The sequence below is a fragment of the Plectropomus leopardus genome, chromosome 13 (assembly GCF_008729295.1).
Source record: "Plectropomus leopardus isolate mb chromosome 13, YSFRI_Pleo_2.0, whole genome shotgun sequence".
Lineage (NCBI taxonomy): Eukaryota > Metazoa > Chordata > Actinopteri > Perciformes > Serranidae > Plectropomus > Plectropomus leopardus.
The window spans coordinates 28,778,552-28,791,109 of NC_056475.1; the positions used below are offsets into that span (position 1 = coordinate 28,778,552).

The 12,558-nt window shown below is 39.1% G+C and overlaps 1 protein-coding gene across 1 annotated transcript in view; it reads right to left on the bottom strand.

Annotated features, from left to right (window-relative positions):
• Positions 1-12,558, bottom strand: part of si:ch73-261i21.5 (zona pellucida-like domain-containing protein 1) — a 21,180-nt gene extending 8,622 nt beyond the window's left edge. Inside the window, exons 1-9 of the mRNA XM_042499622.1 lie at positions 12,465-12,558; positions 10,703-10,929; positions 10,442-10,626; positions 5,968-6,040; positions 5,342-5,439; positions 4,955-5,035; positions 3,406-3,577; positions 761-878; positions 585-605 (exon numbers count right to left, since the gene is read on the bottom strand). Of these exons, the coding sequence (XP_042355556.1) occupies positions 585-605; positions 761-878; positions 3,406-3,577; positions 4,955-5,035; positions 5,342-5,439; positions 5,968-6,040; positions 10,442-10,626; positions 10,703-10,929; positions 12,465-12,558 (1,069 nt within the window). The remainder of the gene's footprint in view (positions 1-584; positions 606-760; positions 879-3,405; positions 3,578-4,954; positions 5,036-5,341; positions 5,440-5,967; positions 6,041-10,441; positions 10,627-10,702; positions 10,930-12,464) is intronic.

A 12,558-nucleotide genomic window follows, 5' to 3' on the forward strand; every position in this document is an offset into this window, starting at 1 on the left:
GGGTCCCTACAGCTAAAAGAAAGTTAAATTAAAAACTTTTTAAGACTTTTTGTAAAAAAAAAAAAAAAAATTTTTAAGTAAAAAAAAAAAAAATTAAAAAATTACAAAACAAAATGTATGACCAATTTTACAATAACAAAAACTGTCCTGTTTTCAGCCATACTGCAAAATCTTAGCCAAATTACACTGAATTTTCATTTTGCTATGTCAGCAAAAGAACAGTGACAGCTAGCGTGCAGACAGTGGATCCTCTGCTCTGAGCATCCTGACAAAAAAAAAGTGTTGTTTGTTCTGCTATTCTGAGCCTTTTTTTAAAACATGTTACCAACTATTTTGAGGTTTTACAATGCAACTATAGCTGCAACTATGCAACTATAAGTTATTATTGTAATTAATTATTTTACTGATTAATCCATCAGTTAATCGAGTAATGGTATGAGAAACATTTACTCGAATAATCTCTGGAAGCCTTAAAATTTTTGTCTGTATGATCAGCATGACCATATAATGCTGTTGTCCAACGTTTTATTTGATAAAGATAAAGGAAGGCAGGGAATGAATTCATGCTGGCACTGTATGCTTACCTCCAGATGCCATTGGATACCCTGTAAGAGAACAAGAGAAACTCTCAGTTCATTCATGATCAAAGGTCTTAACTCATTCAGACATGATTCAGCAAACATAACTATGCCTTCATTACTTGAGGCTATCTGAATTTCGAAGTGACATCCTATGAAGAGTGGACCATTCACATTCTCACCTTTATCTGAGCGGATAATGATGGGGCCTGAGCTGACGGTGGCCATGTCACTCACTGTGGTGCCCTGGTTGTCGTTGGCACTGCGGCGCCTCCTGGAGTCAGGGCTGCTGGTGCAGTTCTGTAGGTGAATCAGGTGATTTGGATTAGACCATAGACTGTATATAAAGATGGGTGACATGACAGCTCCCCCAAAATGTAAATTGTTAGTCTTGGTTACCCCCTGATGTCTGAATGCAGTATATGTCATAAAGACCGCCCCTCCATGTTTGTGAAAGAGACATAGGCCAAACTAAAAACTCAGAGTACACGCCAAATAAATCTTTCCCAAAGATGTTTTCTGTCAGGTTTGTCTGTCTGGTTCTCAGTGACATCAGACTTTATCAGTCAAGCAAAGCTTTATCATACAAGCAAAACTTTAACACAAAGTGCTTCATACAATAAAACCAAAAGTCCTCAAGCAATTAATTTAAGAGCTAAAATGACAGAACTCATTAAACCAGGAACTGAGGAAATACTACCATAAGTGAGGAAAACCAATAGATAAAAGATAGAAATAAATAAATATAATATAAATCATAGGTAAAATAAATGAATAAATACAATCCTCTAAATAGTTGGTAAATTGTAAATTTAAAATAAATAAATAAAAGGATAACATAACAAATAATAGACAAAAATGTTAAAAAATAATAAAATAATATAGCATCTGGTAAAACAAACTAAAATGTACAAATAAATAGTCAGTAACTAAAAAGGTAAAATTCAGTTAAAATTTATATACAGTCTATGGATATACGGTTTATGGATTAGGCAGTTCTCTAGTAGAATTGAAGTGAAGCAGTGGTTCCCAACTGGTCCATTCTTGGGGTTAAAATTTCACCTTTGTCATTAGTTCAAGGTCCGCACATTATAAATTGTCGCATATTTAGATTGAAAGAGTGCACTTGATTTAGAATTATGCCAGTCAAATTGGATCTGGTAGTTCAACACAAATATTGGACAATTTGTTTTGTTTTCCATCTGAAGTTTTAAAGTTTCAGTGACCTCCGCAGGACATTCAGTGTGACAGTGGCATTCACTTAATATAGTAAAATAGCTAATGGTGCCAATGATAGGTTGTAAATGTGCAACATCATTTTTTGCTGACACTAGATATCAAACAAAAGTGAGTGACTGTGTCCTATCTAGTTGCTGTGAGCTGTAAATTCATTCAAAAAGTCCCCAGAAATACACTGCACAGCATTCTGACGAGTGAAAAATAAAAATAAATAAGACTGCTCGAATGACTGCTTTGAATTTCCTACTTTCAAGGGTCAGTCTTAAGATTTAATGTCACAAAATGAAAACATGTTGGCTTAGAACACAAAGAAATAAAAAAAATTGCAAGAATAAACAGAAATAGCGCTTCAAAATCAAAGTTCTGAGCCAGAAATTCACTGTACTAAAGTTTTGGTCCCTGATCCACACCCCACTTTTGGACCACGACCCACCAGTTGGGAACCACTGCCCTACAGTGAGTATTGAAATTGAGATTTCCATGACAGCTTTCCATGAAAATACACTAACTGCTATACATTAAAATTCTATATTTAAATCCATGGCATGATAGAATTTGTGCAGCCGAGTGTCCAAAACAATTTTGCCTACATTGGGCAAATCTGCACCTCATGATTTATATCCAATGCAACTGTTTAGTGCTACTGGATGGAAGTAGTCTGCCCTGTATGAATGCAGAAAGTAAGATTTCAGAGGTTGGAATGTGTAGCAGGAAGCCTGGATTTTTCATTCCGTCCATGGATGGATGATTTAACAGGTCCACTGGGCACAGACTCAGAGGCCCAAGTGTCAGGGGGCCCCCTGCTACACAAAGAAATAACTACACGAAGGGCTAAACAACCTCACAGAGACAGAAAAAGACTACAAAGTGACACTAAATGACCAAAAAATACACAAAATTATCCTAAAGACTCCCAGTTGACTTAAAAAGACAACAACAACAACAACAACAACAACAACAACAGAAAAAAGAAACAACCACAAGGAGACACAAAATGAAAAAAAAGACATAAAGTTCACCTGAAAGAGTCACAAAACAGGTTGCTCAGCTGGTAGAGCAGGCGCCCCATGTACAGAGACTGTGTCCTCGCCACAGTGGCCGTGGGTTCGAGTCTTTGGCCCTTTACTGCATATCATCCCTTCTCTCTCTCCCCCTTTCACACTATATCTGTCTTATCAAATAAAAGCACTGAAAAAGCCCAAAAAATATGTCTTTAAGAGTCACAAAACGACCACACGGAAACCCAAAACCACAAAATGATGCACAATGACTACAAAGAGACACAAAACCACCACAAGTCTGTGTCTTGCTCCCATATATAGTAGGAGATGTGGTGGGGCCCTTTACATCTGTGCCAGGGGCCCATTATCTCATATTCTGCCCACAATCAAGTCAAAACCATAGTCACAATCTTTTCATAATGTTAACAATACTGTAGTTTCCATGTGTAGATATTGTAGAAAGCATGATTTTTTTTTTTGAAGACATTGGATCCAAAGTAGTGTTTTGCAGAATTGACCAATATCAAAGCTCTTGTCTGGACAAATGTTTGCATTTGTGATGTTTGCATCTGAAGGCAGCATCTGACCTGGGTGAGTTTGGGACAGAAGGTGTTCACGCAGAGCCGGGTGGCGCAGTGGACATAGTAGGTGGAGATTATTGCATCTGTGCTTTGGACAAAACGGAAAGCCTCAAAGGAGAAGCGGGCTTCCTGCTGCACTCCGTTGACTCCCATTACTGTCTGGCCATCCCGGTTACACCTGGAAGAGGACCGAAGGTGAATGCAGAATTTTTTTTTACCTGGTTTCAGTCTGAAAATATATATTTTTTTGATATTCTCACAACTTACCCTCACACAGTGGTGTGTCCAGACTTTTTTTTTTTTTTTTTTTACTGTGGTGCCCCAAATAAGGCACCGAGTTATGCAGGAGTGGCATGAAGTATGAGTGCTGCTTTAGGCACATGCATTAGCAAAGCTTTAATTTACCATTTTTGTCTCTACTACTCATACTACTACTCAATACTAACACTGCAGTTTCTAACATTCCTGATTGTAGATTAGTTTAAAAGATTGATAGATCTACCAATCACAAAAAAACCAGAGTGACACCACACAAATGTAAAATAAAGCTTTGCTCCAGGGCTCCATTGCAAATCAAAACAGATCTTCTTCATCTTCTGTGACTTTTTGGCAGGCTAGCCACTGCTGTGACACATTACTGCCTCTCAGGTTTAAGACTGAATTGCACCTATAGACAAAAATTCAGTCTTTTCACAAAAAAAGTTCAAACTGACTGGGTAGATAGCCAATCATAATGGGGTGGCACCTGGGGTGGCCAGTCAGATTACAGGGTTGGCCCATACCCCTTAGACACGCCTCTACTGTTAGTTTAGCCCTTTAACATCTGGATCGACACCTGCTTTCTTGTGCTGTGTTCAGATGCCCTTTTATGACACCATTAAACCTCTGAAACCTGAGAAAATTGTTAGGTTTCTCCCAAAAACAAGAAATGTACCATACATTGCAAAAAAAAAAAAAAAAAAAAGAGAAAAAAAAGTAAAAGATGACAAAAAAAGGACCTGACAATCCTATTATTGTATCATCATTTTCTTGTTTTTTTCAGTTTTTTTTTTAAACTTTTGTTTTTTTGTAGGCTTATTTAAAGGTAATTTACTTCTAACTTTTAGTTAATTTCTTGCTCAGTTTTAGGCCATTTCTTGTGAAGCTGCCGATTGGCTTCTGTCCATGTTTTTGAAATAAAATCAAGGGGTGAGCATGGGCTTGGTTCACAGGGGCTTTTGACGCTAAAACAGACTGATAGTGTGAAGGTTTTTCATGCACATGAAATGAGAGCACACAGAGACAAAAGCGTTGAGATTTTTGGGGATGGCACACCTGGAAGTCCACAGTAGACTTGTTATATCAAATATTGTAAATTGTGAAATTTCATAAACTATCAAACACTTAGGCCAGATTTATTCTTTAAGACCATGAAGACCATGATGTTAGACTCAGTGATCAGAAAAAGTGAATCATTTCTAAATATTATGTATGTGTGGAGAAGTTTTCTTATTTTTCTCTGAACCTTATTCGAGTTGTTTCACTTTTTATCTCTGAATGTATCCTGTTAACTCACCCAACAAAGAGATCGTGGTAAGTGGTGTTGACCGGGAAAGGCGAGGTTGTGGTGTAACATCGGTCCAGGAACACGTTGAATCTGCAAGGAGATTTGGTATCAGTAGCACAGATCGATAAAGCATGTGATATTTTGCCACTTTGTTGGTGAGATTGTATCTATAGGGACTAAAAGGGTCTTTGCTGTGGATTTGGGAATAGAGTTTTGGAAAAAGTACTTTCTTGTATCTAGAATTTTGATTGGGTAAGCCACTGTGGGTTCACTGAGCACCATTTTTCACAATATATTTATGGTTGAAACTGTTAGTATGTATTTGTATGTTAAAGAATTTAAAGGAAAAAAAAATACAATTAGTACACTTCAATTATTATAACTTGTATGAAGTACCTGCTGGTGAGGTTGGATGCCTTCACTTCTATAAAGATCCTGGTCTTTAGCTCGAGGCCTCCTGGAGGCATCTGCAGCATGGAGGAGTAGCCATTGTCCTTTACAGAAGAGAGAGAAGAACAGTGTTTAGATTGATATGTGTTGGTCATTTTTATAGATTCTTGGTTCCAGGATTATTCTAATAATAATTATTATTATTATCTACTTTGTATGTAGTATATTGACAATTGTTAATTTTGTGCGTGTTTTTTTTAATCTAAAAACATAATGCCATCATGACAAAAACCTGGCATTTAAATGGTTATGATTAGGACTGATGCTGGTTTAAGAAATTAACTCAATGGAAGTAGAAAATAATATTGTGTTTTAGTTCTTTTTCATTTAAATTTTTTAAACAAAAAGCTTGATATTGAATATTGCTTTTTGTGCTATTCAATATCAATATCATATTGCTGTGTAGTGAGTGCTCTTGATTTGTGTGTGTAATATTAAAGCAGGCCCTGGGGTTCATGCAAAACAGCCTTGTACTTGGAGGACACCTTAAAGGCCAGGTAATGCCAGTTTGTTCCTAAATGCAGCCATGGAGCCACTAAAGCAGCTTGGTGTCGTCACCTCACTCTTCTTACCGAGTAGAGTCTCATGCTCAGTGTGCTGATGAAACTCCCATTATTGTCTTTGACTGCCAGGCTGACCCCTGACCTGTTGGACAAAAAAAATGTTCTGTCAGGAGTCTGAAACTGTTACGGGAAAAAACCCAAGTTCTCAAAACCAGGTCATCTTTCATCTGATACATGTGGTACTCACTGAGGTGAGATTCAAGCCCTTCTGAAACTAGACATAAGTGGAACACACACCTCTGATGACGCTGGCTGATCCTTCAGGCATTACCACATATTGTAACTTGATACTGTTTTTAACATATAGTTGAGCTGAGCTGAGATTCATCCATCTCCAGTCAACTTCTCCATGAAAATGATTGAGTACAAGAAATCACAATTTGACATACACACTTTGTTTTAAGATCCTGACTACTGTGATTAGCTTACTATATTTAGATTGAGCAAAAATGTAAATGCAGCACTTTTTTTGTTCTCATTCTCCACAGGTTTTAAGTTAAAGATCTAAGACTTTTTAGGAACTCAATAGATATATTTCTCTCAAATTCTGGTTGCAAATTTGTTAAAATCTATGTTAGTGAGCAATTCTTATTTTCCAAAATAATCTACTTGACGTGGAAAAACAGCATTGTTACAGCACAGGTGTGCCTTGGGATGGTCACGATAAAAGGTCACTCTAAAATGTGCAGTTTGATCACACAACACAACTGGCGGGTTTACATTAACCCTTAAATTTTGCTAATTAAAATTGTGAAAATAAAAAAAAGTTTTCACGCTAGCATGAGGTGGTATTTCAGGCCATATTTTGCAAAACTGCAAAGGAAGCACTATTTTTTGCTTTTATAGGTCACATGATGCTATGGCTATGTGCTTCTCAGTAGGAACTGGCTCCCTCAGGCATGATGCAGCAGGTGCTACAAGAGGTGTTATTGCATCATATAACTCTTCAAAAGTTGAGCGGATAATGGCTGCTCGCCCGTATAAGGGACTTAGAGGGGCCTTTACATTGTGGCTCACATAAATTGCCTACATCACCTTCGATTGGAAATTATGATAGCTAGCATGGTGGCTGCAATTGAAATTCACCTGCTAATGTTTTGAAAATCTATTGCCATGCTTCTTGGAATGTTATTGCGAGAGGAGAAATTGCATAACATCACTCAGAGGAAAAGCAATCATCTTGCAATGGTGTTTTATCAACATTTGGAAAATGACGCTTAAATTTTACACAAATATGTAATAGAAACCTGCCTAATGACAAAGATGTTGCAAGATTTGAGGGAGCGTTGGCATTTTGACTGCAAGAATGTCCAGCAGTTGTTGCATGTGAACTGAATTTCACTACCATAAAACATCTCCAATGTCATTTCTGTGAATTTGGCAGTACATCCAACCAGCCTCACAACCACAGACCACATGTAGCCACACCAGCTCAGGACCTTCACATCCAGTTTCTTCACCTGCAACTTTGGGTCTTAATAACCGACTTGTGCGGTTGGGATGCTGGTTGGATGTACTGCCAAATTCTTTGAAACAACATTGGAGACATCTTATGGTAGTGAAACTGACATTAAGTTCAGCTCTTGTGGAACCCCCTGCAGCCAGCATGCCAATGGCACCACACCCTCAAAACTTGTGACATCTGCAGCATTGCACTGTGTGATCAAACTGCACATTTTAGATTGACCTTTTATTGTGACCATCCCAAAGCACACCTGTGTGGCAATCATGCTGTTTAATGAGCATCTTGATATGCCACACCTGTCAGGTGGATGGATTATTTTAGAAACTAAGAATTGCTCAGCAACATGGATTTTAACAAATTTGCAACCGATAGAAAAATATCTATTGAGGGCTGAAAAAGTCTTAGATCATTAGCTTAAAACCTGTGGAAAATGGGACCAAAGGTGTTGTGTTTAAATTTTCTTAAAGTGTTAAGTGTTAATTTATTGTCCAGTGTGTTGGGGTCATTATGTTACATTTCCTGTTGATAAAGTTTGAGTTAGCACTCTTCAGCTTTATTTTCCCAAACAGGGAGTTTGTGTTACAGACAAGTGAAACAGAACAAACTTGAAGATTAAAGAAAGTCAGAAAATGTAATATAAATAAATGATACATTTTCTAAAACCCACCATACAAGCTCATTGCATCAAAGTAAATTAATGACAGCACATGCATTATACCCAACAATCATCCATAATTAAAACATCACAATGGTCACATGTCAACTTGATATGGAAGACTGATCATCAGTTGACTCTTCCTGATTATTTCACAGTGTGAAAACATGAAAGATAACACAGTTCTGTCCCTCTGTTACACCTAGTCTTTCGTTGCTCTGAATCTTGAGAGGTTGGAGAGGACTCCAGAATGACTTGTTTTCTCATGACGGAAATGTGCAACAGATCTGGCAGTTTAACGCCTACAACCTCACAGGCCACATTAACTGTGTGATGCAGCCTGTTCTTGTCACCTGTTGAGAAAGTGCCAAGTAATAAGATGATGACTGACTGAACCATGAAATTAAGTTTACAATGCCTATGACTGGTCAGGTTAACCAGCCAGTTCTTCTTCTATTTACTACAAAGTGGAAAGGTAAAATGCATCTATAGCTGCATTTACGCTGCCTGTGAAAGGTGGAAATATCTTGCCTCGCTATTTTGTATATAATGTCCAAACATGAAGGACTGGACCAAATATTCTGCTATTAGTGTATTCATTAATTGGGTAGGCATTCAGTTTTCAGTTTAGGCATTCTTATGTTCTTTTTTTCTTTTTGCAGAGGATAAATGCTATTTCAGAGTTTGTGATACTGCTGATGCAACTGTCACACACACAGTAACAGGAATGATCATTTTACCAACAGTTATTATCGGGTGTATTGAACTAGTCGAGTCGCTTCTTGTTGGTGTGTCCAGCACTGGAATGCAAACACCCCAAGTGGAGCAGTTTCCTGCTGCACCGAGCAGGAGAATTTCAGTATCTTCCATAATGAGGACACTTATCAAATCAGACGCACAGTGAAATTTAACAGACTAATTTAGAACAGTGAACACAATTTGTAGCTCAACAAGCTCAACAAACTATACAAAGCTGTCAAGCAGGCGGAGGCACACCATGCTCTCGCTCACGTAACACTGAAGCTCCATGGTGCACAGTGTCTCTCTCACCTGAAAAGCTGAAACTGTCAAGGGTCAGGATCCCATCTCTCCCTCACATCCCTCATTCTGTGAAATGCACGGTCTCTTTCTCATTCAGCTCACGGTAAAATTCTGGGGCACAAGGTGTTGGCACGGAGTTCTCAACCTCCCCCCTATGCTAAACCTGGCCCATAAACCCTCTTAACTAAGGCGAGCATGCCCGTAACTCTGCGTCTCCCTCTATGTGCTACTATGTGGTTGATTCACCACCAAAACATCAGTCATGCTCCTCAGGAACAGCTAAGCTGACAAAGCTGGACACCCCCCCCCCCCCCAGGTGAAGTTCTGTCAATATCGCTGGCCAGCTCACTCTCTAAAGTGGTTGCTCAGAGTGAAGAGCCTTGAGGCATGTCAGTTTCAGCTCAAAGGCCTCCAGAACTCTCTCCCAGGTGCCAATGATAGCGGCTAATGAGTCAGTGCAACCAATCCGTGATTGTGACATCAGTGCTAACTCTGCCTCCTACCACCTGCCTAAACCACACCCACAGCTGCAGGACACTTACAAACTACACATAAAGCCATCATAACAGAGACAGATGGGCAGACAACCCCAAAACACTATGCCTCCAGCCTTCATATCCAGCTACTGCTGGCAAAAAAAAACAAACATATAAAGCAAACCACACCAACAACATGCAGAGTCAAACCAGATTTCATTTTGAATTGGGAAAGCTACAGCAAAATGTCATACTTTGACATTTTTGCCTTGAATTTACAAACATCAATTGAAATTTCACACTTACTCTTGCCCTGTGTAAATTCCCGGTCTAAATCTTTAAACCCTGAGCAAATATTTAAAAAAACATGGGAAAAAAGGCAATGAGAAATTTGTCAAGGAATGTTCTACAAAATGCAAGAAATTGGTAGATTTATAAAATTATTTTTTAATAAATGCTAAGGAAAAGTTAATTCATTAAGTATATTTAAGATTATCATCATTATCTATCTAAAATTATTTTTTTATAGAATTTCTTGTTAAGTTGCTCATTGCCTTCTTCCCATGTTTTTAAAAGAAATCAGCCATTTTTTATGGCACACAGTTTACAAAAACCATGACAGTGACGTAGCCCATATAACACTCATAGTCCCTCTTTTTAACACATTTGAGAATAATGAATTAGAGAGACAGAACAGTTTTTAATATTGATTCTACCTACCGACAGCAGTCAAGCAACACTTGAGTTACAGTTTCATATTTTTTATCAATATTTATATTTATATAGGATATTTTGAGCATATTTCAATATTGGAGAGTAAGTAATTTAACTACTGACGAGACTTACACGCTCATCTGAGTGTTGTTGACGAGGTACTGCAGTGGGTAGCGGCAGGAGAACCTGTACATCACCTCCTGGTGATAGGTAATGGCTTCTTTGCCAGGGTCCTTAGAGCAGATCATGCCTGAGATGCTGATGTACTGGACATTGGAAAAGTCTCCAAAGACTCCAGTTCCCACCTCATCAGAGACCTTTGGGGAGACAGAGTTTAGGTTAGAGAATTTGTTGTGCAAGTGAATTCTGCTGGCTGTATTTCAGAGAGCCTACCGAGAGCTTGCTGGAGCAGGCAGAGATCCCCTCCTCTGTGATGGAGAAGTTGAATTTGACGACAGGTGGGTCCGCCGTCCAGTCAGGAGTCCCTTTACACTGGTGTTTGGAGTGCTGGGAGTTAAGGGACAGCAGTGACTCATTGTATCCGTTGAAATAGATGGGACACAGAAGGATGTTGAGGTCCACTGTCTGAGAGCCGCAGAGGACCTCGATGTCTGAGTTAGCTGAACAGAGAGCGGATGAAACCAGAATGAACTTTAAGGATTCAGAACAGGATTCAGTCTGTGGCTGAGATACAGATCACCCCAGAACTGACACTTAACCAATAGACAGGTTTCCATGACGGATTTCTACAAAACTGTTCAAAATGTTGCTAAGACACGATCGCTAGATGACTGCATTTCCACTGAGTGATTCATTCCAACATTCCAAGAAGCATGATGACGGATGTTCAAAACATTAGCAGGTTAATTTCTACTGCAGCCACCGCACTAGCCTTCATTATTTCTAAGTGAAGGCAGCGTAGGCGTGTTATGCGAGCAATAATGAACACTTGGGAGCGGCCACATATGAAGGATTTCTAGGAGGTGATAGTTCACGGTTTCACAGAGGAGTTTTGGATGCAAAACTTCGGGATGATCCGCTCAACGTTTGAGTTGTTATGTGATGCAATAACACCTCTTGTAGCTCCTGCTGCATCATGAGGGAGCCAGTTCCTACCGACAGTAAAAGTTAATAAATGAAAAATATGAGCTAAAAACGTTTTGGTTACACTTTCTATGAAGACCACATCTATAATGTATTATGAATGCATTCATAGTGAATTATGATCCATTCATAATGCTATATGACTTGCATAAACATGCATAACACCTACTGATGCTCTACATAAACAGTCATAAAACATGATGTGACTTATAATTATTTAGAAGTAGCAAAGGTCTTATGGATGCTCTTGACTTGCTATACTAGGGGCAAGAGGCGTGTTATGGAGCAATGATGGAAAGGCAAGCTCCTTATAAGTGGCAATGGCCACATATGAGGGATTTCGAGAGGACGATTTTTACAGAGGAATTGTGGATTCAAAGCTTTCAGAAGAGTTATGTGATGCAATAACACCTCTTGTAGCACCTGTTGCATCATGTCTGAGGGAGCCAGTTCCTACTGACAGAAACATAGCCATCGCATCATGTGACCTAGAAAAGCCCCCCCCCCAAAAAAGTGTTTCCATTGCAGTTTAGTGAACCATGGCTTTTTCGAATCACCTGAAATACCACCTCATGCTAGCGTAAAAACTTATTAGCGATAAATGGGAGGTTTTTTTTTAAGTGACGTGTTTCCATTAGGTGTATTTCATATTCGCAATTTCAATTTGCGCAATTTGAGGGTTACTGGAAACCCGTATTGTGGCAAACAGAAGTAAAACCTGCTGCTATTATAGCATGCAGTTGAGGGTATTAATTCCATTTGTAACTGTTTCTTTTCTTTGAGGACTGCACCCAGAAGACCTTCTTCTGACAGTGATAAATAATGCCAGCAGCTCCATTTTCAAACTCCCCACAGATGTAACAGACCGCCCCTCACAGATAAAGACCCCTCCTCAGATAGCCAGGCTGCTGCTGCGCTGATGCTGATTAGGTTGCAGCAGACAGAGAGGTGTGAAAGGAAGAGGACGGGGGCTGGGGGGCAGCAGGGGAGGAAGTCACAGCAGCTGGCAGATGAAAAGGATGAGAGGGTTAGCATGGTGAATCTCACTCACCTGGACTTCTGAATGAAGAGTGTCCGATGCAGGCATGTTCAGCTTGGGCGAGAAAGAGTGCAGCAAATTGATACGTAAGAAGGGTCAGCCACAT